We start from the raw sequence: 27775 nt of genomic DNA on the forward strand, positions 1-27775 counted from the left end.
GGACAGGCCCAGGGAGTGGTCGAGGTACGTCCCATGGGCGGAGTTGGCCCAAGACTCCTATCATGTTGGTTGTTGTACACGGCTGTAGGTCATGGTTGTCCGTGTATTTTGTATTTTGCTGGACTGTTTAAGTTCCCCATGTTTGGGGAATTTGTTTGGGTTGGCGTTGTTTTCACTGTTGTGGTGCAAATAAAGCAGCGCTACCCTGAACTCTCCGCTTCCTGCGCCTGACTTCTTCCTTCACTACACCCCGGGCATAACAGTAATGTTAGCTAGCAAGCCAGTTAACGTTAGCTATCAGTACGCTTTAACTTGCAATGAAAAACAACTCTGACAAAATTAGAAAATTATAATATTTGAAAATGTAGCTAGCAAGACTCTTTCACCTGTAAACATGAATGAAGGATTCTCCTTTTCTGTCATGGATGACATGGTTGCCTTTAGTTTGAGGATGTGATCCAGAGAGGTGTTTTATACAACAGCCTTCTGTGTTCTCTTTTCGACTCCCTCCACATTTGCAATCAAACGCCTAAATTTTCTCCATCTCCTTAGCTATCATACTCTGCTTCCACTGACTTCCAAATTTGGGCCTCCAGAAAGTGGATAGATATATTTAAAATAAATCCCAGTTAGAAAGGATTACCTACAACAACTGAGCAGCTCATTATAGACAGAAGCGTGCTAGATGACAAACCAATCCTAACTCATCTCTCGGAATGTCCAACCATCCATTATCTCATCCGATCATGGCTAGCGGGAAAGTTCCTGGCTTTTTCCATTGCTAAATCAACTAGGCTCGTAATTTAACAATTGTATTCGTATTTACAGATGGCATACAAGTTTGCTACTAAGGCACTTGAAAGTTCACATGTTCCAGAAGGTATTTCAGTCAAAAACACATTTTGAAAACCAGTCACATATGTAAAAAACAGCTTCTCCCTCAACAGAGATCAATCATCTCCCAAACTAAAGCAGATAGCTTGCTATGGCTCACCACCTAATTGTGACACACCCAAGACACACGTTGTTAGTGAAGCTGCGACTGCCTGTCTGTTACGCCATGCTCCGGTTCAGTAATAAATCACACAGTTTATAAAGAGCCACTTCTTCCAAGGCATAAAGAGTTCCATGTGTTATTACAATTTCATGTATCATTTTTTTATCCAAACATTTGGTAATTGTAAAAGCATCGATCTTGCCAAAAGGTTGCCTGTTTGCAACCATGTTTTACCAAGCTAGCTAGCTAACCAGGCTAGCGATGAGCTAAGCTAGATATCTAGCTAGTGCAGTTCACGTTGGACAATTTCAGTTGAAACTGGAACGAGAAAAGTCTGGGTTCACTTTTAAAATTACATTTATTGACAGCTAGACCATGTACATAAACCTTGACTAACCATGGGGTCTAGAATTTGTTATACATTTCCCATTTGGCATATATATTTTGTCGTGGTTTGAAGCAGCAGTAACAGCTGTGTTGACATGACAAATGGGTTCCTAACAGAATGGTATAGAGCTGACCAGCTTGTGGTCCTAAAAAATGGAAATGAGTTACCTCTGGTTCGTTCAGCCATTCATACTGTATGGGGGACATAAGTGGGAAAAGAATGGGGTTTTATGATAAATGCCAAAAATAAGGTCTGAGGTTAACACAGACTTAGTACATCTTACACATTTTATTCTATGATATAATATCAGTCAGTTAACATGACCTATATGAATTATGAAGCCTTTATGCGCTTGTTTTGATGACATAAATGCTTCAAAATTCACAAAAGGTTATGTTAGCTGAAGAAGATTGTCATAGAACAAAATGTATAAGATCTCCTACACCTGTTTTTATCACATACCTTATTTTCAGCATTTATCCAAAAACCCTACAGAAAAACCCATTCATTTCCCAATAGGCTTTGACCAACGAGCCATGGCAGGGTTAGTGCCTACAAAAAGTGACCATTAGGCTATTGCTCTATGATTGATTTATATTTCTTGTGATGCAATTCAATTAAATTGCAGGCAATCTTTGGAGGTTGAGACACTGACCAACCCAGATGCAACTTTATTGCAAGCAACATAAATTGCATCCAGATAGCTTCCTGTGAATATCGGCTTTTAAGGTCAAATTTAATTGCAACTGGCCAAATGTAGCCTACTTGTTGATGTTTTGCCCACTATAGGCCTAGGCCTACTCCATAGAAAGTCAAGTCAATTGCAACCTAAAGACATTGAGTTCCAAAAATTGTTAAGCTACACCATTTTACCCCTCTCCAAATTAATATTTATTCGGCTGATATTAACTTAAGCGCAGTGTTGTACAAACGTGCAATGGCGAGCCTGCCAGTTGGAGCGCATGCAAGGGGAGCGAGCACCGGTCACTCCCCACCGCCAATGGCCTGCTCGCCCCAACCGGCTGCTCTGGGACTGCCTGTCAAGCCAAGCTCCTCGCGTCTACCGGCTCCCTTATCACTATATCTTCTCTACTCTACCTTTCTGAAGAAACCGCCTGGCGTTACGTCAGACCCGGGCAAAAACCGCAGGGCAAGCAAGTCGGAGTCTGAGGAGCTAGGCATTGCTGCCAAACCAGGGTTAAGGCTGCTCACTCACAGCTCAGCGTTCAATGTCATTAAAAAGGAACACTTTTAAACCGCGGCAGCATGTGGTAAGTCAATTTTTCTCTGATTCGTTTTTCCAGCCGTTGGGATTTTTTTTTTATACCGTTTTCACTCACATGACACTTTGACCAGTTGTCTCTGGCTGGCATAATTGCGCAAAAACTGCGGTAACACCGCGTTTTGGAGATTGTTCAAAAGTAGACTAACAAACGTTCAGCCACTTTGAAACCAACATGACATGATGATGAGGCACCCAAGCTTTTCAACAACCACTTGCAGAGATTTTTTCTTCATTTTTTAAATTTGATTATTGATCATTTCAAAAACAAACATGCCTCATGCTCGAAATAGGAACCCTAGCCCCATCCCTGAGGTAACATGGGATACGGGATTGAAGGAGATGAACGAAACTTGGAAGGGAGCTATTGCCTGTCTCGGGGTGGCAGTCTTTTTCGTCATGACCATTGGGATCATATACTGGCAAGTGGTGGATCAGCCTAACAAGAACTGGATCCTAAAGGGGAGTTATAGCGGGCTTATCTGGGAGAGACGGACTCACTCTCTGGTCATACAGACACTGACAGAAGACAAGACCTACGTGGAGATTGACGTGGGCAACGTGGGGAACCCCGATATTGAAGTGCCGTTTGTCAGGAACCTGTGCTGGCTCAATAAGACGGAGTTCTGCTACACATGGGATTCGGTGGCGGACGTTAAAATCTCTTTGGAGGTGAATGAGGCGACGGAGACGGAGTGTTATAGCATGACATGGTCGCCGGTGCACTGTCATGTGGAGCTGAAGGTACGGGAACGGTTTCTCTCTCTCTCTCTATCTCTCTCTCTCTCTGAGTGTGTGGCATACACACAGCCGGTTCAGCCTGTTAGACAGATATCAGACTATTCAGAGGCGTTTTATTCACATAAACCCATCAGGATATATGTTCCAAAATGGTCGTTTCCAAATCAATCAATTTACATACATAAGTGGCTTTTATGATGGTTGTCACACTTTTTATTCTTGTGTGTATTTGTCAGCACCAGTATATTTTACAAGAGTCTTTTCAATATTATGAGAAAGACCAAGGTCTTTGGTTGAAATGGGGTCCCGTTTTATCCTGCATATCTTATTCCAACATGGAGTTAGTTATAAGTCATCAAACCCTCTGTCCACTTGTGACAACCAGCCCCATTGTGGGGTTGGTTGTCACACAGTATGGGGGTTGGTTGTCACAATGTTTGCTAGTAGCTTATTCCTTTTGTAACAGGAAATTAAGCAATATAGCATATAGCATATGATTTAACAATATTCCTAACAACATTCAGCATTTTATCCCTTGATAATAACATGACATATTGAGTAAATGTGTGCGTGTGAATGTAAATTTAAGAGTGCTGTCATATTTTTGTTCTAAAAAATGTGTGTGAGAGGGAGGCAAGGAAGTGAGCTCTCTATAGTACTAGCAAAAAAAGATCTTAGGATATATTGTAATGTCCCTGAACAATATGCCCAGCAAACCTAAATTGGTTCTGTGAAAGTTCCCAGAACATTCGTTAGGTTGTGGCAAATGTTCTCACAACACAAAAACTGTCAAAAAACATTTTCCTGATGTTGCAAGAATGTTCCCAGAATGTTGTTCTCACATTTTGTTGCAGCAGTATGTTAATAATAATAACCCGGTCCAAAAAACATTACTGGTACATTGTGCTATTACATTACCTGGAAACCTAATGAGAACGTTTGGGTTTGGGGAATGTTCTTTTGTGGTTGTTACATTTTAGTGAATGTTAGGACAACATTCCAAGGATATTTTAATTCAAATATTAATGTTATCAGTATGTTGTCATCCTAATGATTTCTGGTCAAACAACATATGGAAGAGGGGTCTTAGAAAACAGTTTGAGTACAATACAGTACAGTAGACTAGAGTTCAGTACAATACAATAGAGTTCAGTACAGTACAGTACATTTGATCACACTAGCGTAGAGTATAGTATAATTTACTGTATTGTACTATACTGTACTGTACTCTTTTGTACTGTACTAAACTGTGCTGTACTGTTCTCTACTGTGCTGTTCTGTGATGTCCAAACCTGTGAAACATAGATGTCTATGATTGGTACAGATTTGGTCCAGTCCGGGCTAAACCAAATTTGGTCTTGTTTGGAGGTGAAGCTCATTAGAATAATAGCCAGTATATAGAATAATAACCACGCATACAAAGGACGATTCTAAATTTTTATCATGAAGATAATGACATTCATTATTATGCATTTCTGTATTGTACAGATCAGGGACCAATGATGTCATTCTGTTACTGTCACGTTCTGACCTTAGTTCCTTTGTTTTGTCTTTGTTTTAGTATGGTCAGGGCGTGAGTTGGGGAGTCTGTTTGTTTTTCTATGTTGGTTTCTGTGTTCGGGCCTAGTATGGTTCTCAATCAGAGGCAGGTGTCGTTAGTTGTCTCTGATTGAGAATCATACTTAGGTAGCCTTTTTCCACCTGTGTTTCGTGGGTGTTTATTTTCTGTCTTTGTGTATGTCGCCAGACAGCACTGTTTCGGTTTTCGTTCGTTCACTTTATTGTTTTTTGTATTTCAGTGTTCAGTTTGATTCATTAAATATTACATCATGAACACTTACCACTCTGCAAATTGGTCCTCCGGTCATTCTCGCTACTCCTCCTTAGAAGAGGAGGACGAGAGCCGTTACAGTTACCATCCTTATGTTACCATAGAATTGTCCACAATCAACACCAATTTGTTTTTATAATGGAGTTGATTATGACAACTACCCACCCAATGCTAATTAAGATGCTAGTTACCACATGACCTAGGAACTCAGAAATAGGTTTGAAATATATCTCTCCCTTTCCTCTTTTCAACAAACATAATTGTTCATAGCTACAGCTGCACCATCTACAGCTGCACCATCGAGAGCATCCTGACTGGTTGCATCACTGCCTGGAATGGCAACTGCTCGGCCTCCGACCGCAAGGCACTACAGAGGGTAGTGCGTACGACCCAGTACATCACTGGGGCCAAGCTTCCTGCCATCTAGGACCTATATATTAGGGAGTGTCAGAGGAAGGCCATAAAATTGTCAAAGACTCCAGCCACCCTAGTCATAGACTGTTCTCTCTGCTTCCGCACGGCAAGCGGTACCTGACACCAAGTCGAGGTCCAAAAGGCTTCTTAACAGCTTCTACCCCCAAGCCATAAGACTCCTGAACAGCTACTCAAAGGGCTACCCCGACTGTTTGCACTGTCCCCCCCCCCTCTTTTACGCTCTGTTTATTATTTATGCATAGTCAATTTACCTCTACCTACATGTATATATTACCCCAATTACCTCGACTAACCGGTGTCCCCTCACATTGACTCTACCGGTACCCCTGGTATATTGCCTCGCTTGTTATTTTACTGCTGCTGTATAATCATTTGTTACTTTGATTTTCTATTTTTTACTTAACACTTATTTAAATGTTTTTCTTAATTTAAAGCATGGTTGGTTAAGGGCTTGTAAGTAAGCATTTCACTGTAAGGCTGTTGTATTCGGCGCATGTGACAAATACAATTGGATTTGATTTGATACCCTCATTTTCTTTTACTGTCACCTACGCTACTGTTCAAAAGTTTGTGTCTAATTTTGTTGTTTTTGTCCATTCAAATATAATCAAATTGATCAGAAATACAGTGTAGACATGGATATTGTTGTAAATGACTATTGTAGCTGGACACGGATGATTTTAAATGGAATATCTACATAGGTGTACAAAGGCCCATTATCAGCAACCATCACTCCTGTGTTCCAATGGCACGTTGTGTTAGCTAATCGATGTTTATCATTTTAAAATGCTAATTGATCATTAGAAAACCCCTTTTCAATTATGTTAGCACAGCTGAAAACTGTTGTGCTAGTTAAAGAAGCAATACAACTGTCCTTCTTTAGACTAGTTGAGTATCTGGAGCATCATCATTTGTGGGTTCGATTACAGGCTCAAAATGGCCCGAAACAAAGGACTTTCTTCTGAAACTTGTCAGTCTATTCTTGTTCTGAGAAATGAAGGCTATCCCATGTGAGAAATTGCCAAGAAACTGAAGATCTCGTACAACACTGTGTACTACTCCCTCCACAGAACAGCGCAAGCTGTCTCTCACCAGAATAGAAAGATGAGTGGGACGCCCCGGTGCACAACTGAGCAAGAGGACAAGTACATTAGAGTGTCTAGTTTGAGAATCAGATGCCTCACAAGTCCTCAACTGGCAGCTTCATTAAATAGTACCAGCAAAACACCAGTCTCAACGTCAACAGTGAAGAGGCGACTCCGGGATGCTGGACTTCTAGGCAGAGTTGCACAGAAAAAGCCATATCTCAGACACATCTCTTGACACAATCTGTGAAGCATGGTGGAGGGAATGTGATGGTCTGGGGGTGCTTTGGTGGTGGTAAAGTGGGAGATTTGTACAGGGTAAAAGGGATCTTGAAGAAGGAAGGCTATCACTCCATTTTGCAACGCCATGCCATACCCTGTGGACGGCGCTTAATTAGAGCCAATTTCCTCCTACAACAGGACAATTACCCAAAGCACAGCTCCAAACTATGCAAGAACTATTTAGGGAAGAAGCAGTCAGCTGGTATTCTGTTTATAATGGAGTGGCCAGGCCAGTCACCGGATCTCAACCCTATTGAGCTGTTGTGGGAGCAGCTTGACTGTATGGTATGTAAGAAGTGCCCATCAAGCCAACCCAACTTGTGGGAGGTGCTTCAGGAAGCATGGGGTGAAATCTCTTCAGATTCCCTCAACAAATTGACCACTAGAATGCCAAAGATTTGCAAGGCTGTAATTGCTGCAAATGGAGGAATCTTTGACGAAAGCAAAGGGCACAAATATTATTTAAATTAAAAATCATTATTTATAACCTTGTCAGCGTCTTGACTATATTTCCTATTCATTTTGCAACTCATTTGATGTATGTTTTCATGGATAACAAGGGCATTTCCAAGTGACCCCAAACTTTTGAATGGTAGTGTATGAAAAACATTTATATCATGCTGACATAAATTAACCAGGTGGATGAGTTCTTTCATAGAGTTCATATATTCGAACCTTAAAAAATAACACACAGTGCCATTTTGATTGGGAGTAATTAGCACTGTGACAACCAACTCCTGAGACAAATAACCCCAGTCTCCTCTATACTTTAATATTGTGCCTATTTTTCATAAATAACAGTGAAGCTTTTTGGATTGTGTGCACTAGGCCTACTGTTTGTAGCCTATTGTTTGTAGAAGTTTTGGGGGACTGACAAATTAGTTAATTGATTGTTAAAATATACCCTGGAAACAGTTTCATTTGTGACTTGTTTCAGCAAACTAGGCATATGTCGCATGTCGCGGGTCACTACTTCACAGGAGAGCCATTTGAACGTAAACTATTTTTTTGCTGTTACCAGAAATGCCTTCTGGAACATGTGAACTTTTATGTGCCTTAATAACAAACTTGTATGTGATTTGTAAATACGAATAAATTGTTAAATTACGAGCCTAGTTGGTTAAGCCACAGAAAAAGTAGTAACCTTCCCACTAGCCATGATTGGCTGAGATAATGAGCGGGCTGGACATGCCGAGAGAGGAGTTCAGATTGGTCTGCCATATGTTCTGTCTTCTGTCTGTTTGAGCTGGTCAGTCTGTGTTGGTAATTCTGTCGAACGCAGATTTTTTATGTATCGTGTAGTGGAGCTGCATATGGGTTGATCTCCACTTTATGGAGGATCGAGATTTGAAATCAGTGGAATTAGAGTATGATAGCTAAAGAAATTGAGAAAATACCTGTCTCCGGATGACATCTTCAAACTAAGGGCAACCGTGGCATGGCATCCGTGACAGTCCATCATGCATGATAAGGTATACAGGTAAGATAGTCTCGCAAGCTACATTTTCAGATATTACACATTTCTAATTTTGACAGAAAGTGGTTTCATTTCAAGCTAAATTGTACTGTTAGCTATCTAGCTGACATTAGCTGGCTGGCTCCCTAGCTAACGTTACGTGTATGATATTATTATTCGTATCCCAGAGCCATTTGCTTGGCTAGTTAGAGCCTAATGTTAGCTAGCTGCCTGGCTGGCTCGCTAGCTAACATTACGTATATGATGTTATTATTTGTTTCTCAGAGCCATTTGCTTTACTTGTTAGCCTAATGTTAGCTAACTAACATTGAATCTAGTTGGTTATCTCCCATCCGATTCATGCAGGGTAGTAACGACATTTGGCTCTATGTTCATTGTTGTTTAACTAGCTAACGTTAGCTGGCTGACTCGCTAGCTAACGCTACGTGATGTGTATGATCTTACATGTTGTTTACCTAGCTAGGTTCATTGTTTACCTAGCTAGCTAGCTACATGTCTTAACAAAAGATTCCACTATGCAAGTAACCATTTCAGGTAAGTTTGTAAATTCAATCTGAGTATGCCAGAGCGCCGAATAACTGATGAATTTATGAATGCGTCACACCCGTTGAATATGGCCAGTGTCAGTAAACATAGGCAAAAAAGAGTAATGCAATTGTTGCCAGCAGAGCTGGTTAGGCTGTTTTCATGTTATCCAGAGGTAAACAAATCATCGGCCAGAGCGTCAAGTCTGCGTTCCGAACGCTCCGACAGCGAAACGAGATGGGTGGGGCTAAAGCTTAAGAGGGTGTGAATGATGCTGAATGGTTGTAGACAAAGAAGAGCTCTTCACTAGGTACCACAACTTTCAAAGGCCATTCTCTCAAAAGTGAGTTTACAAGTTTATCAACATTCAAAGCAGAGTTACTTTCCCATTGTTCCTAAAAAATGCATTGTATGATATACCATTTCTCTTTTTTTATCCAATGTAAAAAACACAATTTCAAATGTTGCTACATCAGACCAATTTGAGCCAGTTGGTCACATTTATCCTAGACATTTATATTATTTGGTTGAACTTGAATACATTTTAATCAGATGTCCAGTGCATCACGATGCACAGACATGGCTGTGGAAGGGAAGCAGGATCTTGAACGTCCAGTCTGCTTCGTCATGGCACTGGGTTCTAAGACCACAGAATTACTTTCCTTCTATCCCTCTTGCTGCCTAATGATTAAACGCTTAACAATTCGGATGTTTTGAAAGTTTAATCCTTGTATTGGTACATTCCCTGGCATAAGTCTGTTGTCCCGTGTCATTTGGGGATTCCAGTGGCTTCATATCCTGAAAGATGGTCATTTCATAAGTCCCAAATCCTATCACGTGTGTGAGAGAAATTACAAGATTATGTTATAATGCTGTTATTGCATCAAATGGTTGTTTTATGCAACAGAATAAGGGGTTGTTAGAACACTCATCTAGAGCACTCAATCGATTCATTTTATGTGTGTGTTTTCTTGATCTGCTCCCTTATTAATAAACTAAATCTCTATTCACTAAAGTATAACTCTGACTTGTGTGATAAGTTTGTCTCTCCTCATTTGATAGTAAAGAAAGTAACTGTCACACGTGTCTCAGGTGACCGCCTGGCACTTGTATAAATTCCTGGCACGGAGCGGAAAATAATTTGGAGGAAAAGCAGAATGAACATCATAGAGGCTAGGGTGAAAGACTACAAATGTGGTGTGATGGGGTTTACGTGGACATATTTTCTTCTTTAAGCTACAGTAAAGCAGTGAAGTGGAGATAGATTCAAGTGCCACATTTTAATTCATGTGGAATCATATTACCGGCCAGCAGACCATGTTCTCTGCACATTTGAAGAAAATGTTATGTAATATTGTAGGCCTGTCATTTTTCATTTGATTCAATGTCACATGGCATTATTATTCCACATAATTCACCAGCTTTACTATAAGTGGAATATTGATCAGGTATATTTTACATTTAACCTAATTTTGATGCTCAAAAATTACAAAACACAGTCGCTTACAGCACTACAGTACTTATCACAATTGGATTAGAGTATATAATGAGTATGTGGAGTGCAATATTTTGCCAGTTACACTGTAAAGAGGATGCCATGAATTTGACAGTAACTTACAGGAAGGAAAGTGGCAAGTAAGTTACTGTATTTTATATTGCAGTAAATCTACTGTAATCTAAATACATTATCAAAGCAGGTACTGTGTAATTACACACAGTACGATACCATACAATTGCATGTATTATACTCTAAAAAAGTAAATGCTACTGTAATCATAATGAATGAATGAATGAATGGATAAATGAATGAAATTCATTGAGGGGAGGGGTTTGTATTTCACAATATTTTACTGTAATTACATAGGATTGGTGTAAGCAGGTTGGCTGCTAGGTAATGCATTTATGAATATTTGGTGTTTTATATTACTTGCACTACTAGAGGCCTTAACAAAGGCTTCCAACCTGGCAGAGACTACAGGGCAAAACAGACAAAAAATAAATGGCAAAATGTTCAACCATTTAAGGCTTAAAGGCCCAATGAAGCCATTTTTATATACATTTTAAGTCATTTCTGGGTAACAATTAAGTAGATTACTGTAATAGTTTTCCATTCAAAAGGTTAAAAAATAATCATAAATAGCTTTTTAGCAACAACTTTTTCGCTCTTTGTTATTGGTTCATTAACTATTTTACAAGCCGAAACCCCACCCATTCAAAACATGCTGATTATATACACTAAGTGTACTTAACATTAGGAACACCTGCTCTTTCCATGACATAGACTGACCAGGTGATTGCAGGAGAAAGCTATGATCCCTTATTGATGTCAGCTGTTAAATCCACTTCAATCAGTGTAGATGAAGGGGAGGAAACAGGTTAAAGAAGAACTTTTAAGCCTTGAGACATGGATTGTGTATGTGTGTCAAGAACTACAATGCTGCTGTGGTTTTCACGCTCAGCAGTTTCCCGTATCAAGAATGGTCTATCATCCAAAGGACATAACACTGATCACATTTGTTCACACTTTTACAGTGTTAGTTTCATCAGCTGTAAAATGTTTCACAGTATTTTACTGTTGATGATACACCAAATGACTATAAATGACAGTTTTACGTCACAGCGTACAGTTAAGTCAAGTGGATATAGCGATCACTATAATTAAGATTTCATTGGATACATTTGTTGTAAAATTGTTCTGACAGGCTACACCTAAGTGTATCCTGACCAATTGGCCCTCCAAATACACCTCCGCTGTCTTCAATCAGGATCTCAGCGATCACTGCCTCATTGCCTGTATCCGGTCAAACGACTACCCCCATCACTGTCAAACGCTCCCTAAAACACTTCTGCGAGCAGGCCTTTCTAATCGACCTGGCCCGGGTATCCTGGAAGGATATTGACCTCATCCCGTCAGTTGAGGATGTCTGGTCATTCTTTGAAAGTAACTTCCTCACCATCTTAGATAAGCATGCTCCGTTCAAAAAATGCAGAACTAAGAACAGATATAGCTCTTGGTTTACTCCAGACCTGACTGCCCTCGACCAGCACAAAAACATCCTGTGGCGGACTGCAATAGCATCGAATAGTCCCCGCAATATGCAACTGTTCAGGGAAGTCAGGAACCAATACACGCAGTCAGTCAGGAAAGCAAAGGCCAGCTTTTTCAAACAGAAATTTGAATCCTGTAGCTCTAACTCCAAAACGTTTTGGGACACTGTAAAGTCCATGGAGAACAAGAGCACCTCCTCCCAGCTGCCCACTGCACTGAGGCTAGGTAACACGGTCACCACTGATGAATCCATGATAATCGAAAACTTCAACAAGCATTTCTCAACGGCTGGCCATGCCTTCCTCCTGGCTACTACAACCTCGGCCAACAGCTCCGCCCCCCCGCACCTACTCGCCTAAGCCTCCCCAGCTTCTCCTTTACCCAAATCAAGATAGCAAATGTTCTGAGAGAGCTGCAAAACCTGGACCCGTACAAATCAGCTGGTCTTGACAATCTGGACCCTCTATTTCTGAAACTATCCGCCGCCATTGTCGCAACCCCTATTACCAGCCTGTTCAACCTCTCTTTCATATCGTCTGAGATCCCCAAGGATTGGAAAGCTGCCGCAGTCATCCCCCTCTTCAAAGGGGGAGACACCCTGGACCCAAACTGTTACAGACCTATATCCATCCTGCCCTGCCTATCTAAGGTCTTCGAAAGCCTAGTCAACAAACAGATCACTGACCATCTCGAATCCCACCGTACCTTCTCCGCTGTGCAATCTGGTTTCCGAGCCGGTCACGGGTGCACCTCAGCCACGCTCAAGGTACTAAACGATATCATAACCGCCATCGATAAAAGACAGTATTGTGCAGCCGTCTTCATCGACCTGGCCAAGGCTTTCGACTCTGTCAATCACCATATTCTTATCGGCAGACTCAGTAGCCTCGGTTTTTCTAATGACTGCCTTGCCTGGTTTACCAACTACTTTGCAGACAGAGTTCAGTGTGTCAAATCGGAGGGCAAGTTGTCCGGTCCTCTGGCAGTCTCTATGGGGTTGCCACAGGGTTCAATTCTCAGGCCGACTCTTTTCTCTGTATATATCAAGGATGTTGCTCTTGCTGCGGGCGATTCCCTGATTCACCTCTACTCAGACGGCACCATTCTGTATACTTCTGGCCCTCCCTTGGACACTGTGCTATCTAACCTCCAAACGAGCTTCAATGCCATAAAACACTCCTTCCGTGGCCTCCAACTGCTCTTAAACGCTAGTAAAACCAAATGTATGCTTTTCAACCGTTCGCTGCCTGCACCCGCACGCCCGACTAGGATCACCACCCTGAATGGTTCCGACCTAGAATATGTGGACATCTATAAGTACCTAGGTGTCTGGCTAGACTGTAAACTCTCCTTCCAGTCTCATATCAAACATCTCCAATCTAAAATCAAATCTAGAATCGGCTTTCTATTCCGCAACAAAGCCTCCTTCACTCACGCCGCCAAACTTACCCTAGTAAAACTGACTATCCTACTGATCCTCGACTTTGGCGATGTCATCTACAAAATAGCTTCCAATACTCTACTCAGCAAACTGGATGAAGTTTATCACAGTGCCGTCCGTTTTGTTACTAAAGAACCTTATACCACCCACCACTGCGACCTGTATGCTCTAGTCCGCTGGTCCTCGCTACATATTCGTCGCCAGACCCACTGGCTCCAGGTCATCTACAAGTCCATGTTAGGTAAAGCTCCGCCTTATCTCAGTTCACTGGTCATGATGGCAACACCCACCCGTAGCACGCGCTGCAGCAGGTGTATCTCACTGATCATCCCTAAAGCCAACACCTCATTTGGCCACCTTTCCTTCCAGGTCTAGGCTGCCTGTGACTGGAACGAATTGCAAAAATCGCTGAAGTTGGAGACTTTTATCTCCCTCACCAACTTTAAACATCTGCTATCTGAGCAGCTGACCGATCGCTGCAGCTGTACATAGTCTATCGGTAAATAGCCCACCCAATTTACCTACCTCATCTCCATACTGTTTTTATTTATTTACTTTTCTGCTCTTTTGCACACCAGTATATCTTCCTGCACATGACCATCTGATCATTTATCACTCCAGTGTTAATCTGCTAAATTGTATTTATTCGCCTACCTCCTCATGCCTTTTGCACACAATGTATATAGACTCTTTTTTCCTTTTTTTCTACTGTGTTATTGACTTGTTTATTGTTTACTCCATGTGTAACTCTGTGTTGTCTGTTCACACTGCTATGCTTTATCTTGGCCAGGTCGCAGTTGTAAATGATAACTTGTTCTCAACTAGCCTACCTGGTTAAATAAAGGTGAAATAAAAAAAGTGTTTTCCAGATATGGCAGATTTGTCTGGATAATTTGTTGAGAATTTCTGCAGCATCTACGTATTACACCTCTCTTGGCCGTATGAAATCAAAAAGAGCTACTTGTGATTATTATTAATATATTTATTTAAATCACAGCTCTTGGTAGAAAAGTCTGTTGCCCTCAGTCACAACCAACTCATTATTTTTGTAGACTTTTTAAATTAGATCTTCAACGCTCGTCCGCTCTTACATTGCTCCTCCTTTTTCTTCTTCCTTATCCTCCTCTTTCCCCTTCTCCTTCTCCTCCCCCCTCCTCCTTTATTTTTTATGAATATATCTATTAGTGTGTGAGACTGATTCTAGATGACACTAAAGACCTCAGATCAACCCCTTTAGATTTTCTGTCTCAATCTCTGTTTTCTTCCACGGTGTATTCTTTATCATTCAACTACCTTTCATCTATCTCTCATCATTTACTCCCTCCTTCTTTACCCTGTTCCAATTCACCTTTCTCTCCCCGTTCTGTTTCTTTAGAGGAATATTCTCTCATCCTCCCGCCTTCCACTGTCACAAGCCCAGTCTCTTTTTTCTTTGTCCATCTCTCACTCCCTCTTGCTGTCATTGTATTAATCTCCTCTCTCCTCTGTCTTTTCCAACCATCTACTTCTCTCTCGCCTCCTCCTATTGTCAAGGCGAAGAGTGAAAACTCACTCTTTAACTGTATCTTCTCTGTGTGTGTGTGTGTCTCCCCCTTCCCCAGGACTGCTTCTCCATGGCTAACATGTCGTGGTACGGTGGCGCCAGCGTCCAGAACCAGAGCTGGCCAATCAACGAGCAGAATGTCACCATGCAGCCGTTCACTGTTAGCAACCTCAGGGACAACCCGTCTGGCTTTGGCTCAGTCCTCGAACGCTACTTCCTGGGCTCGTCAGGTAAGGGGTCTTCGCCTTGACAACGAGCGCAATATCTGGTCCGTCGGCTTAATAACGGGTGCAGAATGAGAATGTTGAGCCAGATTGATTTAGCTAAAAGTTGCCCCTATTCACTGATACAGGGTTAGATACGTTTTCCATCCCCTAATGGTTATGGTTAGGACAGGGGAAGAGATCTGTGGTTATTGGTGACTTGATGAGTCAAAGTGACAGGGGAAAGCCCTGTCGTTGTTCTTTTGTTGACTTACTGTATCACTTACAGGCCTACGGGACACATGCTCTGTAAATAGAGTGTAACACAATACAGGTTGTCCCTGGGTTTATTCATTGAGAGATTATACTACAAAAGGCAGGAAAACCACCACATTTACATGAACTCCTAGGGATGCAGCACTAATTTCCTTTTATTTATATTATTAGAAGCAACAGATTACTTTATTGGAAAGGTTATTTTGGGGGGGTGTTGGTTTTATCGAGATAGGAGTGTGGGGAATGCCATGGTAGTGGTCCCAGCCGGATGTAAATGTGTGTGTGTGTGTGATGAGGGGTATTGCAATGACCCCCGGGGACTATGGACCACCACGCCTGCTATGTGTGGCATGTGTGACAGGGCTTCTGAGCTCCAAACCCAGTCTCTGCTTAAAGTGAGCCATATGTAAATGCCAAACACACACACACTCACACAAACACACACACACACACACACAAAAACACACACACAATGAGAAAAGGGTACAAAATACAAAGACATCTTAATGCAATGTGTGTGAGTCGAGGTTTGTTTGTGTACGTGTGTGTCTGAGTCTGTGTGTATGTGTGTGTACGTGCGCACGCATGTGTCTGTGTGTGTGTGCACATGTGTGAGTGAGAGAGTGTACCATGACTGTGTGTGTTTGTTGGAGCTAAAACATGCTAATCTTTGTCCCAGACAGCTTTGCCAGTCCAGATCAGAGCATGGGGCAATACATCAACTAAAAGCCATAATTATCATCATGTGATACAAACAAAAGCCCTTTGTGATTCATCACACCATTGTTTCCCCACTCACACACACACACACACACACACACACACACACACACACACACACACACACACACACACACACACACACACACACACACACACACACACACACACACAGTCTTATATAACACAGTAGCAGGGGCTTAACTGTCACATGACTTAAATCTCAGCAGTAATGTCCAGGACCTTTTAACCCACTATCTATCACTGTGCTTTGAAGACAAATAACAAAAGTGCTCTGGGCTGAAGCTACCGCCGCTATCTCTGGGCATAGCAAAGCTGATCCCCAACCATGCCAGACATGCTAATGTTATACTAATGCTAACATTTTGCAGGTAATATTTCCTCATTCAAAAATGTAGTGCCGGTTTCCCAGACACAGATTAAGCCTAGTCCTGGATTAATAAGCTCCACTGAAAGCGCTTTTCAAATCAAATTGTATTGGTCACATACACATATTTAGCAGATGTGATTGATTGTGGGTGTAGTGAAATGCTTGTATTCCTAGCTCCAACAGTGCAGTAATATATAACAATTCACAATAATACACACAAATCTAGAAGCAAATAATGGAATTAAGAAATATACAAATATTAGGTTGAGCAATGTCGGAGTGGCATTGACTAAAATACAGTAGAATAGAATACAGTCTCACCTGCTCCCTCTCTCCCTCCCTGGCGCTCGAGGGCACCAGGCTGCCCTGCATTACTCACTCCTGACACCATCATTACACACACCTGCTTCCCTCGTCACGCGCATCAGCAACCATTTGGACTCACCTGGACTTAATCACCTGTATTATTTCCTTCCCTGTATTTGTCTGTGCCCCAGCTCTGCTCCCCGCTTCCGCATTGATTGTCGTATGTCTCAGTTTTACCCGGTTCTGATGCTGTTCCTGTCCTGTTCCATGTCTGTGTAAATTAAATGTTCACTCTCCGTACCTGCTTCTCATCTCCAGCGTTGGTTCTTACAGAATACAGTATATACATATGAAATTAGTAAAGCAGTATGTAAACATTATTAAAGTGACTAGTGTTCCATTATTCAAGTCACCAGTGATTCCATGACTATGTACTGTTGTCACGCCCTGGTCGAAGTATTTTGTGTTCATCTTCATTTATTTGGTCAGGCCAGGGTGTGGCATGGGTTTTTGTATGTGGTGTGTATGTATCGGGATTGTAGCTTAGTGGGGTGTTCTAGTTAAGTCTATGGCTGTCTGAAGTGGTTCTCAATCAGAGGCAGGTGTTTATCGTTGTCTCTGATTGGGAACCATATTTAGGCAGCCATATTCTTTGAGTGGGTCGTGGGTGATTGTCCTTAGTGTCCTTGTTCCTGTCTCTGTGTTAGTTTACACTAGTATAGGCTGTTTCGGTTTTCGTTACGTTCTTTGTTTTGTAGTTTTTATAATTGATTCGTGTTTTACGTTTGTTCATTAAACATGGATCGCAATCTACACGCTGCATTTTGGTCCGACTCTCCTTCACCACATGAAAACCGTTACAGAATCACCCACCACAAAAGGACCAAGCAGCGTGTCAACAGGCAGGAGCAGCCCAAAGAGGAGATACGTAATAAGGATTTCTGGACATGGGAGGAAATCCTCGACGGGAGAGGACCCTGGGCTAAACCAGGGGAGTGTAGCCGCACCAAGGTGCAGCAGGAGAAGAGGCAACAGGAGCAGCCCAAAGAGGAGTACAGTATGGACTATACTTCTTGGGAGGAGATAGACAGGTGGGCGGTCGACCCAGGGAGAGTGCCGGTGCCCGCCTGGGATTCGATGGAGCAGTGCGCGGAAGGTTATCGGAGAATGGAGTTGGCGAAGCAAGCACGGCAGCGAGGATGGAAGCCCGAGAGTCAGCCCCAAAAATGTATTGGGGGGGGGGCTCACAGGGAGTAGGGCTACGCCAGGTAGGAGACCTGCGCAAACTCCCTGTGCTTACCGGGGGGCTAGAGAGACCGGGCAGGCACCATGTTATGCAGTGGTGCGCACGGTGTCCCCAGTGCGGGTGCATAGCCCGGTGCGGTATATTCCAGCTCCGCGTATCGGCCGGGCTAGAGTGGGCATCGAGCCAGGTAAGGTTGGGCAGGCTCGGTGCTCAAGAGCTCCAGTGCGCCTGCACGGTCCGGTCTATCCAGTACCACCTCCACACACCAGCCCTCCGGTGGCAGCTCCCCGCACCAGGCTTCCTGTGCGTGTCCTCGGTCCAGTACCACCAGTACCAGCACCACGCATCAGGCCTACAGTGAGCCTCGCCTCTCCAGCGCTGTCGGAGCCCTTCTCCTCTCCAGCGCTGCCGGAGTCTCCCGCCTGTTCAGCGCAGCCAGAGCCTTCCTCCTCTACAGCGCTGCTGGAGTCTCCCGCCTGTTCAGCGCTGCCAGAGCCTTCCTCCTCTACAGCGCTGCTGGAGTCTCCTGCCTGTTCAGCGCAGCCAGAGCTGCCAGCCTGTTCAGCGCAGCCAGAGCTGCCAGCCTGCATGGAGCAGCCAGAGCTGTCGGTCTGCATGGAGCAGCCAGAGCTGCCAGTCTACATGGAGCAGCCAGAGCAGTCAGTCTGCATGAAGCAGCCAGAGCTGTCAGTCTGCATGAAGCAGCCAGATATGTCAGTCTGCATGAAGCAGCCAGAGATGTCAGTCTGCATGAAGCAGCCAGAGATGTCAGTATGCATGGAGCAGCCAGAGCTGTCAGTCTGCATGGAGCAGCCAGAGCTGTCAGTCTGCATGAAACAGCCAGAGCTGCCAGTCTGCATGGAGCAGCCAGAGATGTCAGTCTGCATGAAGCAGCCAGAGATGTCAGTCTGCATGGAGCAGCCATAGATGTCAGTCTGCAAGGAGCTGCCAGTCTGCAAGGAGCTGCCAGTCTGCAAGGAGCTGCCAGTCTGCAAGGAGCTGTCAGTCTGCAAGGAGCTGCCAGTCTGCAAGGAGCTGCCAGTCTGCAAGGAGCTGCCAGTCTGCACGGAGCCGCCAGAGCTGCCAGTTTGTAAGAAGCCGCTAGAGCTGTCAGCCTACATGGAGCAGCCAGAGCCGCCAGTCAGCGTGGAGCAGCCAGAGCCGCCAGTCAGCATGGAGCAGCCAGATCTTTCAGTCTGCCAGGATCCGCCAGTCAGCCAGACTCTTCAAGATCTGCCAGTCAGCCAGACCCTTCCAGATCTGCCAGTCAACCAGACTCTTCCAGATCTGCTAGTCAACCAGACTCTTCCAGATCTGCCAGTCAACCAGACTCTTCCAGATCTGCCAGTCAACCAGACTCCTCCAGATCTGCCAGTCAACCAGACTCCTCCAGATCTGCCAGTCAACCAGACTCTTCCAGATCTGCCAGTCAACCAGACTCTTCCAGATCTGCCAGTCAGCCAGACTCTTCCAGATCTGCTAGTCAACCAGACTCTTCCAGATCTGCTAGTCAACCAGACTCTTCCACATCCGCCAGTCAACCAGACTCTTCCAGATCCGCCAGTCAACCAGACTCTTCCAGATCCGCCAGTCAACCAGACTCTTCCAGATCCGCCAGTCAGCCGGGATCTGCCAGAACTGCCAGTCGGCCAGGATCTGCCAGTCGGCCAGGATCCGCCAGTCAGCCAGGATCCACCAGTCAGCCAGGATCCGCCAGTCAGCCAGGATCCGCCAGTCAGCCAGGATCTGCCAGTCAGCCAGGATCTGCCGAAACCACCAGCCAGGATCTGGTAGATCCATCAACCTGCCTGAGTTTCCTCTCACTCCTGAGTTTCCTCTCACTCCTGAGCTTCCTCTCACTCCTGAGCTTCCTCTCACTCCCGAGCTTCCTCTCACTCCCGAGCTTCCCCTCAGTCCCGAGCTTCCCCTCAGTCCCGAGCTGCCCCTCAGTCCCGATCTGCTCCTCAGTCCAGTGGGGTTCTGGGTCAGGACTACTAGGCCATGGTCGGCGGCGAGGGTGGACTATCCAGGGACGCGAGGAGAGGGGACTAAGACATTGATTGAGTGGGGTCCACGTCCCGCGCTGGAGCCGCCACCATGGACAGACGCCCACCCGGACCCTCCCTATTGTTTTGAGGTGCGTTCGGGAGTCCGCACCTTAGGGGGGGGGTTCTGTCACGCCCTGGTCGAAGTATTTTGTGTTTATCTTCATTTATTTGGTCAGGCCAGGGTGTGGCATGGGTTTTTGTATGTGGTGTGTATGTATTGGGATTGTAGCTTAGTGGGGTGTTCTAGTTAAGTCTATGGCTGTCTGAAGTGGTTCTCAATCAGAGGCAGGTGTTTATCGTTGTCTCTGATTGGGAACCATATTTAGGCAGCCATATTCTTTGAGTGTGTCGTGGGTGATTGTCCTTAGTGTCCTTGTTCCTGTCTCTGTGTTAGTTTACACTAGTATAGGCTGTTTCGGTTTTCGTTACGTTCTTTGTTTTGTAGTGTTTATAATTTATTCGTGTTTTACGTTTGTTCATTAAACATGGATCGCAATCTACACGCTGCATTTTGGTCCGACTCTCCTTCACCACATGAAAACCGTTACAACTGTATATAGGGCAGCAGCCTCTAAGGTGCAGGGTTGAGTAACCGGATGGTAGCTGGCTAGTGATGGCTGTTTAACAGTCTGATGGCCTTGAGATAGAAGCTGTTTTTCAGTCTCTTGTTCCAGCTTTGATGCACTTGTACTGACCTCGCCTTCTGGATGATAGCGAAGTGAACAGGCCGTGGCTCAGGTGGTTGATGTCCTTGATGATCTTTTTGGCCTGCTTCTGACATCGGGTGCTGTAGGTGTCCAAGAGGGCAGGCAGTGTGCCCCTGGTGATGCGTTAGGTAGACCGCACCACCCTCTGGAGAGCCCTGCGGTTGCAGGCAGTGAAGTTGCTGTACCAGGCGAGGATACAGCCTGACAGGATGCTCTCAATTGTGAATCTGTATAAGTTTGTGAGGGTCTTAGGGGCCAAGACAAATTTCTTCAGCCTCCTGAGGTTGAAGAGTCGCTATTGTGCCTTCTTCATCACACTGTCTGTGTGAGTGGACCATTTCAGATTGTCAGTGATGTGTATGCCGAGGAACTTGAAGCTTTCCACCTTCTCCACTGCGGTCCTGTCAATGTGGATGGGGCGTGCTCCTTCGGCTTTTTCCTGAAGTCCACGATCAGGTCCTTCGTTTTGTTGACGTTGAGGGAGAGGTTATTTTCCCTGGCACCACTTCGCCAGGGACCTCACCTCCTCCCTGTAGGCTGTCTCGTCATTGTTGGTAATCAAGCCCACCTCTGTTGTGTCGTCTGCAAACTTGATGATTGAGTTGGAGGCGTGTGTGGTCACGCAGTCATGGTGAACAGGGAGTACAGGAGGGGGCTGTGTATGCACCCTTGTGGGGCCCCTGTGTTGAGGATCAATGAAGTGGAGGTGTTGTTTCCTACCTTCACCACCTGCGGGCAGCCCGTCAGAAAGTCCAAGACCCAGTTGCACAGGGCAGAGTTCAGACCCAGGGACCCGAGCTTGATGATGAGCTTGGAGGGTACTATGGTGTTGAAGGCTGAGCTATAGTCAATGAACAGCATCCTTACATAGGTATTCCTACGTTCCAGATGGGATTTGCCGGTGTACAGTGCAATGGCGATTGCATCGTAAGCAAATTGGGGCTGTAAGCAAATTGTGGGTCTAGGGTGTCAGTTAAGGTAGAAGTGATATGATCCTTAACTAGCATCTCAAAGTTCTTCATGATGACAGATGTGAGTGCTACGGGGTAATAGTCATTTAGTTCAGTTACCTTTGCTTACTTGGGTACAGGAACAATGGTGGACATCTTGAAGCAAGTGGGGACAGCAGACTGGGATAGGGAGTGATTGAATATGACCTTAAACACTCCAGCCAGCTGGTTTGAGGCCAAGGATGTCTTCTGGGCTGACAGCTTTGTGAGGGTTAACATGCTTAAATATCTTCCTCACGTAGGCCAAGGAGAAGGAGAGCCTTGGGAAGGAGAGCCAGTCATTGGGAGCAGTCCGCGTTGATGGCACTGTGTTAGCGAAAAAGGTGTTTAGCTTGTCTGGGAGCAAGACGTTGGTGTCCGCAATGTGGTTAGTTTTCTCTTTGTAATCCGTGATTGTCTGTAGACTCTGCTAAATGTCTCGTGTCTGAGCTGTTGAATTGCGACTCCACTTTGTCTCTGTACTGAGGTTTTGCCTGTTTGATTGCCTTATGGAGGGAATAACTACACTGTTTGTATTCAACCATATTCCCAGTCACCTTGCCATGGTTAAATGCAGTGCTTCGTGCTTTCAGTTTAGCGCAAATGCTGCCATTTATCTACGGTTTCTGGTTTTGGTCGGTTTTAATAGTCACAGTGGGAACGATATCCCCTATACACTTCCTGATGAACTCAGTCACTATGTCATTGTATCCATCAATGATATTATCCAAGGCTACACGGAACATATCCCAGTCCACGTGATCAAAACAATCTTGAAGTATCGATTCCAATTGGTCAAGCGGTGGATGGTGTGCCCGCCTCCCGAGTCAGACTAGAAGTCCACTCCGAATACTCTTCTTTGCCGGCTGCGTTTTGGAGCAGCCTCTGGGATAAGTTCAATTGCCCTGGGGGGCCGAACAAAGGATCCAATTCAGGAAAGTCGTATTCCTGGTCGTAGTGCTGGTGAGTTACCGCCGCTCTGATATCCAAAAGTTATATCCAGCTGTATGTAATAACACAAAAAACATTCTGGGCTAATAGTGTAAGAAATAACACAAAAAAACTAAATATTGCAAAGTTGCTTAGGAGCTAGAAGCAGAGCTGTCATGTCTGTCGGCGTCATCTTTCATTTTTAGTCCAGCGCTAGGAAAACGTACCATAATGTATAGAGCCCACGTGGTTCTCGATTATATTTGTTTTACATTAAATGCATTGTATCCATTTCTTTGGCTCCTTTGTCTCTGCCCTCCATTGAAAATGTGTGATTTTGTAGAGTGAATCCACGGAAACAATGAGCTCAGGTTTCATTGTTCTACTGTATCTACTGAACGTGATAATAGCAGCAGCTGATCAAGCTGAAACGCAGACTGTCTTGGGAAAATCAGTGATCTGTCACTGTAATATTGGTGAAAGCAAAAGGGTGGAAACCATGTTTTTACCTATCCACTCACTTACAGATCAGTGGTCTATCATCTCTATGGGAATAGAAGTACCCAGCTGGCAAAACTGGTAACAATGACATCATGGTCAGATAACAGACTGGTTGTATAAAGATGACATCATGGTCAGATTACATACTGGTTGTATAGAGATGTTTTGCTACAAATAACAACCAGAATATGACGTCATTCCCATAATGTCTTGATCTTGTCATTAAAAATACCATCGGTTACATTGTTAAGACCAGAGGGTTGTAATATGGTGTAAGACGTTTACAACAAGACAATGACCTCATTAAGATGTCACACCAAAACCTGATCAGGTAAGTTGATCAAATGGTTTTGAGGAAACCGATTGCCTTGAGCCATTTGAGTTGGCAAATGAATCATTTGATTATACTGTACTGTCAATGTTTGAGTAAGCAATGTACTAAGCAAAATGTAAGCAAAATATAAGCGAAGTGTTCCTGTTAGCTGTACTTGAATAAACAACGTAAATGTAACATAACACTATTGATTGAAACTAACTTAAATTATGTCGTTGGCTTTACTTGAATAATTGAGTGAAGTGCTTAAATTATGTTGTTGACTTAAATATGCTATGTTATTGACATGTAACCCTTGTCAGTGAAGTTGACGTAAACTCAATTGAGTTAAGGTCACTTGAACGTGAAAACCTGCTACTTAAATGGTTTAAGGAAACCGATTGCCTTAAACCTATTCAATTAATGTATATGAAACAAAATATCTGTAAAAAACGTATAAAACAAAGTTACTTTTGTCCTCTGGATATGGGGTACAAAAAGCACAGCTGATTGGGGGTACTTAGGGACTGGAGTTGGGAAACAATGACATAGGCTTACTAATATAACCTGGTACATCAACAGTATATCATTGGTAATAATTGACAAAATATCCACCAGAGAAACATTTGTATATTTTGCCTAAAATCACTTGTGATAAGTGCTGGGCTTGGTTTAATTGAAAATTTACAAAAAGGCAAACTCTTTGCTACCTTTCAAATACTATTATTATACTTTCAATGTGTAACAAGTAGTTGATCTTTGAACCAGATCTGATTCCAGCTTTATATGCAGTGCCCTAAAGATCCGAGTCCTCCGTCTTGCCTGTAGCCTAGATCATGACACCTCCAGAATGTCAACCAAAGCGTCAGCGATCCTGCATCGAAGGTGTTCGGCATGTCCTGGTACGTTATTTGCAGAAACTGCATACACCTACATTTGGAAATGACAGACGGCAAAGAACAGTTTTTAGCCATATTATCACAAGTTTGGCACAGCAAAACAATTGTTATATTTGTGTGAAAAAAAAACAGCGGTGGAATTTTACCTTCAACTACCTTCCACATGTAAAGGAACTCCTTTACAGGTGGGCTGTAGGTGACGTCACAGGGCAAATGGGATCTGCATCAAGGCTATACTTGAGATGATAAGAATAGTCCATCATGTACTGGATTCTGTTTGTCAATGTCTTCTTGAGGGTCTGAGTGTCATGGGGAGAATCTCAATTGCATTTCCTCTCTCTTTGTTTCCATCTCAAAACCCATTGGGTGAGAAGGTCAGAAGGGAGGGAACTCTTACCTTCTCGTCCATTGGGTTTTGAGAAGGAGAGAGGATCTGATAACGTCATGTTAGCTATTACGACGTAACGTTAGCCCTGGCATGCCAGTTAGCAGCCTGATTACTGGCTTGACAGATTATGCTTTGAAATTTTACAAATGAACACACATGATTCAAATGAACAATTAATAACTTTATACCATTGAGAAAGTATCCTCCGTTGCCAGCAATAGCCTGCAGCTTGCTATGGAGATAATACCGATTTAAGGAATCGTGGCGATTTTGCCGGCATGTTGGAAGTCATTTTTCGGAACTTGACAAATGTGCCTTTGGAACGTCAACGTGCATGACGTCAGACGTAATCAAGGTCACACTTGAAAGAGCTTGCATCTAACTCATTTGTTCTATCAAATACACTCAATCTTATTGAGTGCAATCTATAATAACTAATAATTGAGAAATAACTACTGAGTGAAAGTGAGTAAATTTTACTTTTAGTAACCTTTGAGTAAATTGTACTTAATTATTTTAGCAAGATATACTGTTAGGTTTTACAGTGCATGTGCCATGGGGTTTGCCAGCTGGGAAGTCAGAATGCATGTTAAGGGTATTCAAACAGGCCCCAAGACTCAGGCATTGGCTGTGAGAGAATGTGTGTGTGTGTGTGTGTGTGTGTGTGTGTGTGTGTGTGTCTCTGTGTGTGTGTGTGTGTGTGTGTGTGTGTGTGTCTATACTCATAGAGATTATTTTAAATTACTAGAGAGGCTATGTCATAAATACTCAAAGTTCCAGAGTGGAAATCCAAAACCAGTCTAATTGGAATGAATGGCAATAGAGGCATAGGTGATGCATTTCCTGCTTTTACTTATGCAAGACAATAAAAGTAAGGCATGTGATGTATCAGAAATGGTGTAATGGAATTAGAGTCAACTTTATTAATGCAGTTTATACAGGTTTTATACACATTTTCTGTATAAAAAGCCTTTAAAATATATGTAAACAGACCTTATATGTCTCAGGAAAGCTGTGAGTGCTATTATATGATACAACCTCAGTACTTGTTGCATTTGCTACTTGTCTACGTCCTATCATCAACTGATTTGAGCCAGTGTATGCATGTGGATTGACTGCATAGAGGGCTTGCAGTTGACGTATGATGCCTCCTGGCGGCCATGTTGGAAGACCACCGCATTAATTATTCCGGCAACAACAGTTAAGTGGCTACCCCAAACTGCATGATAACAGTGCCTTAAACTAGTTGATCCATTACCACGATCATTTTCTGTGCAGTATTTGGCTGCTCTAACAAGGCAAGAAAGAAAATATGAAAAACACATGTTTACAGATTCCCCGCAAACATGAAACACCATTGGTGACACCAAGAAGATAAGTCTCAAGAACTGTCAGAAATGCGAAAAAAAAAACATTTTGTCCGTCAAGACCTGAAACCAGACAGCTGTCAGTACAAGGTCTGCTACGATAATTTCATCACTGGTATGTCAAGTCTGATCGATTTTGAGTGTAGTTTAGCTGTTATGCTAAGCAGGTGTTAACAACAACAGTAAGTTAGCTCAAATTAGCTAGCTAGATAGCTGGTAGTCTAGCTATTAGTATGGATGGATCGCATGCGTCTATCATCACATTTTCAGGCTAATGTAAGCCTACTATTCCTAATGTTATGAGTAGATTGGATAGGCTATTAACGAGTGCTTATTGGCAAAGACCTAAAGGCTATATCAGAGACTTTTCTTTCCTTTGCACAGGAAACGTGGCCTTTGATAAAAATGTTGTACACTTTTACTACACTGAAGACTGAAGACATTAGCAGAATAATTTGTTATTTGATGGTAGCCTAGGCCTACTCTGCTGACACTGACAACAGATCAATAAAAACGACTATGTCTTGAATGTAACCATGTAATCTAGGCCTATGAAAAAGGGTCATGGCTAGAATGGATCTAGCTTTTATCAAATTAATGTCAAAAGTACATTTTTGGCACTTTAGCTAACCCTAACTCTTTTCCTTATCTTAACCTAATTAAACTAACCTGCTACATTAATTATCCTAGTCTGCAGCGTAAATTACGTTAATTTGACAAAAGATGGATCCCTTCTAGCCATGACCTTTAAAAGGGGAGACACAAATTGTACAATATTAGGTCCATATAGCCTGAAGGAGGACATTATTGTCCAAAACAACTCCAGTGGCACTGAACCAATTATCATTTGTCGAGAACTTTATTAATAAGAGGAGGGAAATTGTATAGACATTACAGCATAGGAAAAATGCCTCAATGGGATAGGACAATTTATCCCATTATTCCAGCCCAACAATAGATTTAATCTATAGATGACACTAAAACACTTGCTGTAATTAAACACAACCAAACAAGAGCCCTGATGGTTTAGGTGACCTAAAGAAGTGATATTCTAACATCAGGTGTGATTTTCATTTGTTTATGTTTTGTTCACCAGCTAACTTTTATCAAGACACCAATGTCAACTGGATTCCCCCTGTGAAGATGAGGAATTCTGCAGCAGCATCAGTTTCTACTTTTACTACGTTGTCCTTTTCCAGATATGAAAGGAGACATCCCTCAATTATACGAGATGGTTGTTATATGCTGTGCTTTGGTTAATCTGAATGATTCTGTTGTGCAATATGAGTAGAGCACCTTCACCTTGTCTTCATGACAAAATAAGCCATATAAATAGATAAAATGTCATTTGGAACAACATGTAAAAGACTTGTTAATGATATTGTAAATTCACTGTACTTTAATAATAGGCTATA

General features: G+C 43.2%; 1 protein-coding gene across 1 annotated transcript; it reads left to right on the forward strand.

Moving 5' to 3' along the window:
* The first annotated feature begins 2494 nt into the window (after positions 1 to 2494).
* Positions 2495 to 27775, forward strand: LOC116356331 (SITS-binding protein-like). Its single transcript, XM_031801634.1, has 3 exons — positions 2495 to 3411; positions 15135 to 15306; positions 27457 to 27775. Exons 1-3 carry the CDS (start codon positions 2941 to 2943, stop codon positions 27618 to 27620), a joined length of 807 nt encoding a protein of 268 aa, XP_031657494.1. The 5' UTR covers positions 2495 to 2940; the 3' UTR covers positions 27621 to 27775.

Source organism: Oncorhynchus kisutch, linkage group LG22, assembly GCF_002021735.2.
Source record: "Oncorhynchus kisutch isolate 150728-3 linkage group LG22, Okis_V2, whole genome shotgun sequence".
Lineage (NCBI taxonomy): Eukaryota > Metazoa > Chordata > Actinopteri > Salmoniformes > Salmonidae > Oncorhynchus > Oncorhynchus kisutch.

Bases quoted from the DNA above. Each gene is read 5' to 3' on its own strand.
- LOC116356331 (XM_031801634.1), top strand. From the start codon at position 2,941: ATGCCTCATGCTCGAAATAGGAACCCTAGCCCCATCCCTGAGGTAACA. The intron at 3,412-15,134 runs GTACGGGAACGG...CCCCTTCCCCAG, and splicing joins ACTGTCATGTGGAGCTGAAG to GACTGCTTCTCCATGGCTAA. The intron at 15,307-27,456 runs GTAAGGGGTCTT...TTTGTTCACCAG, and splicing joins CTACTTCCTGGGCTCGTCAG to CTAACTTTTATCAAGACACC.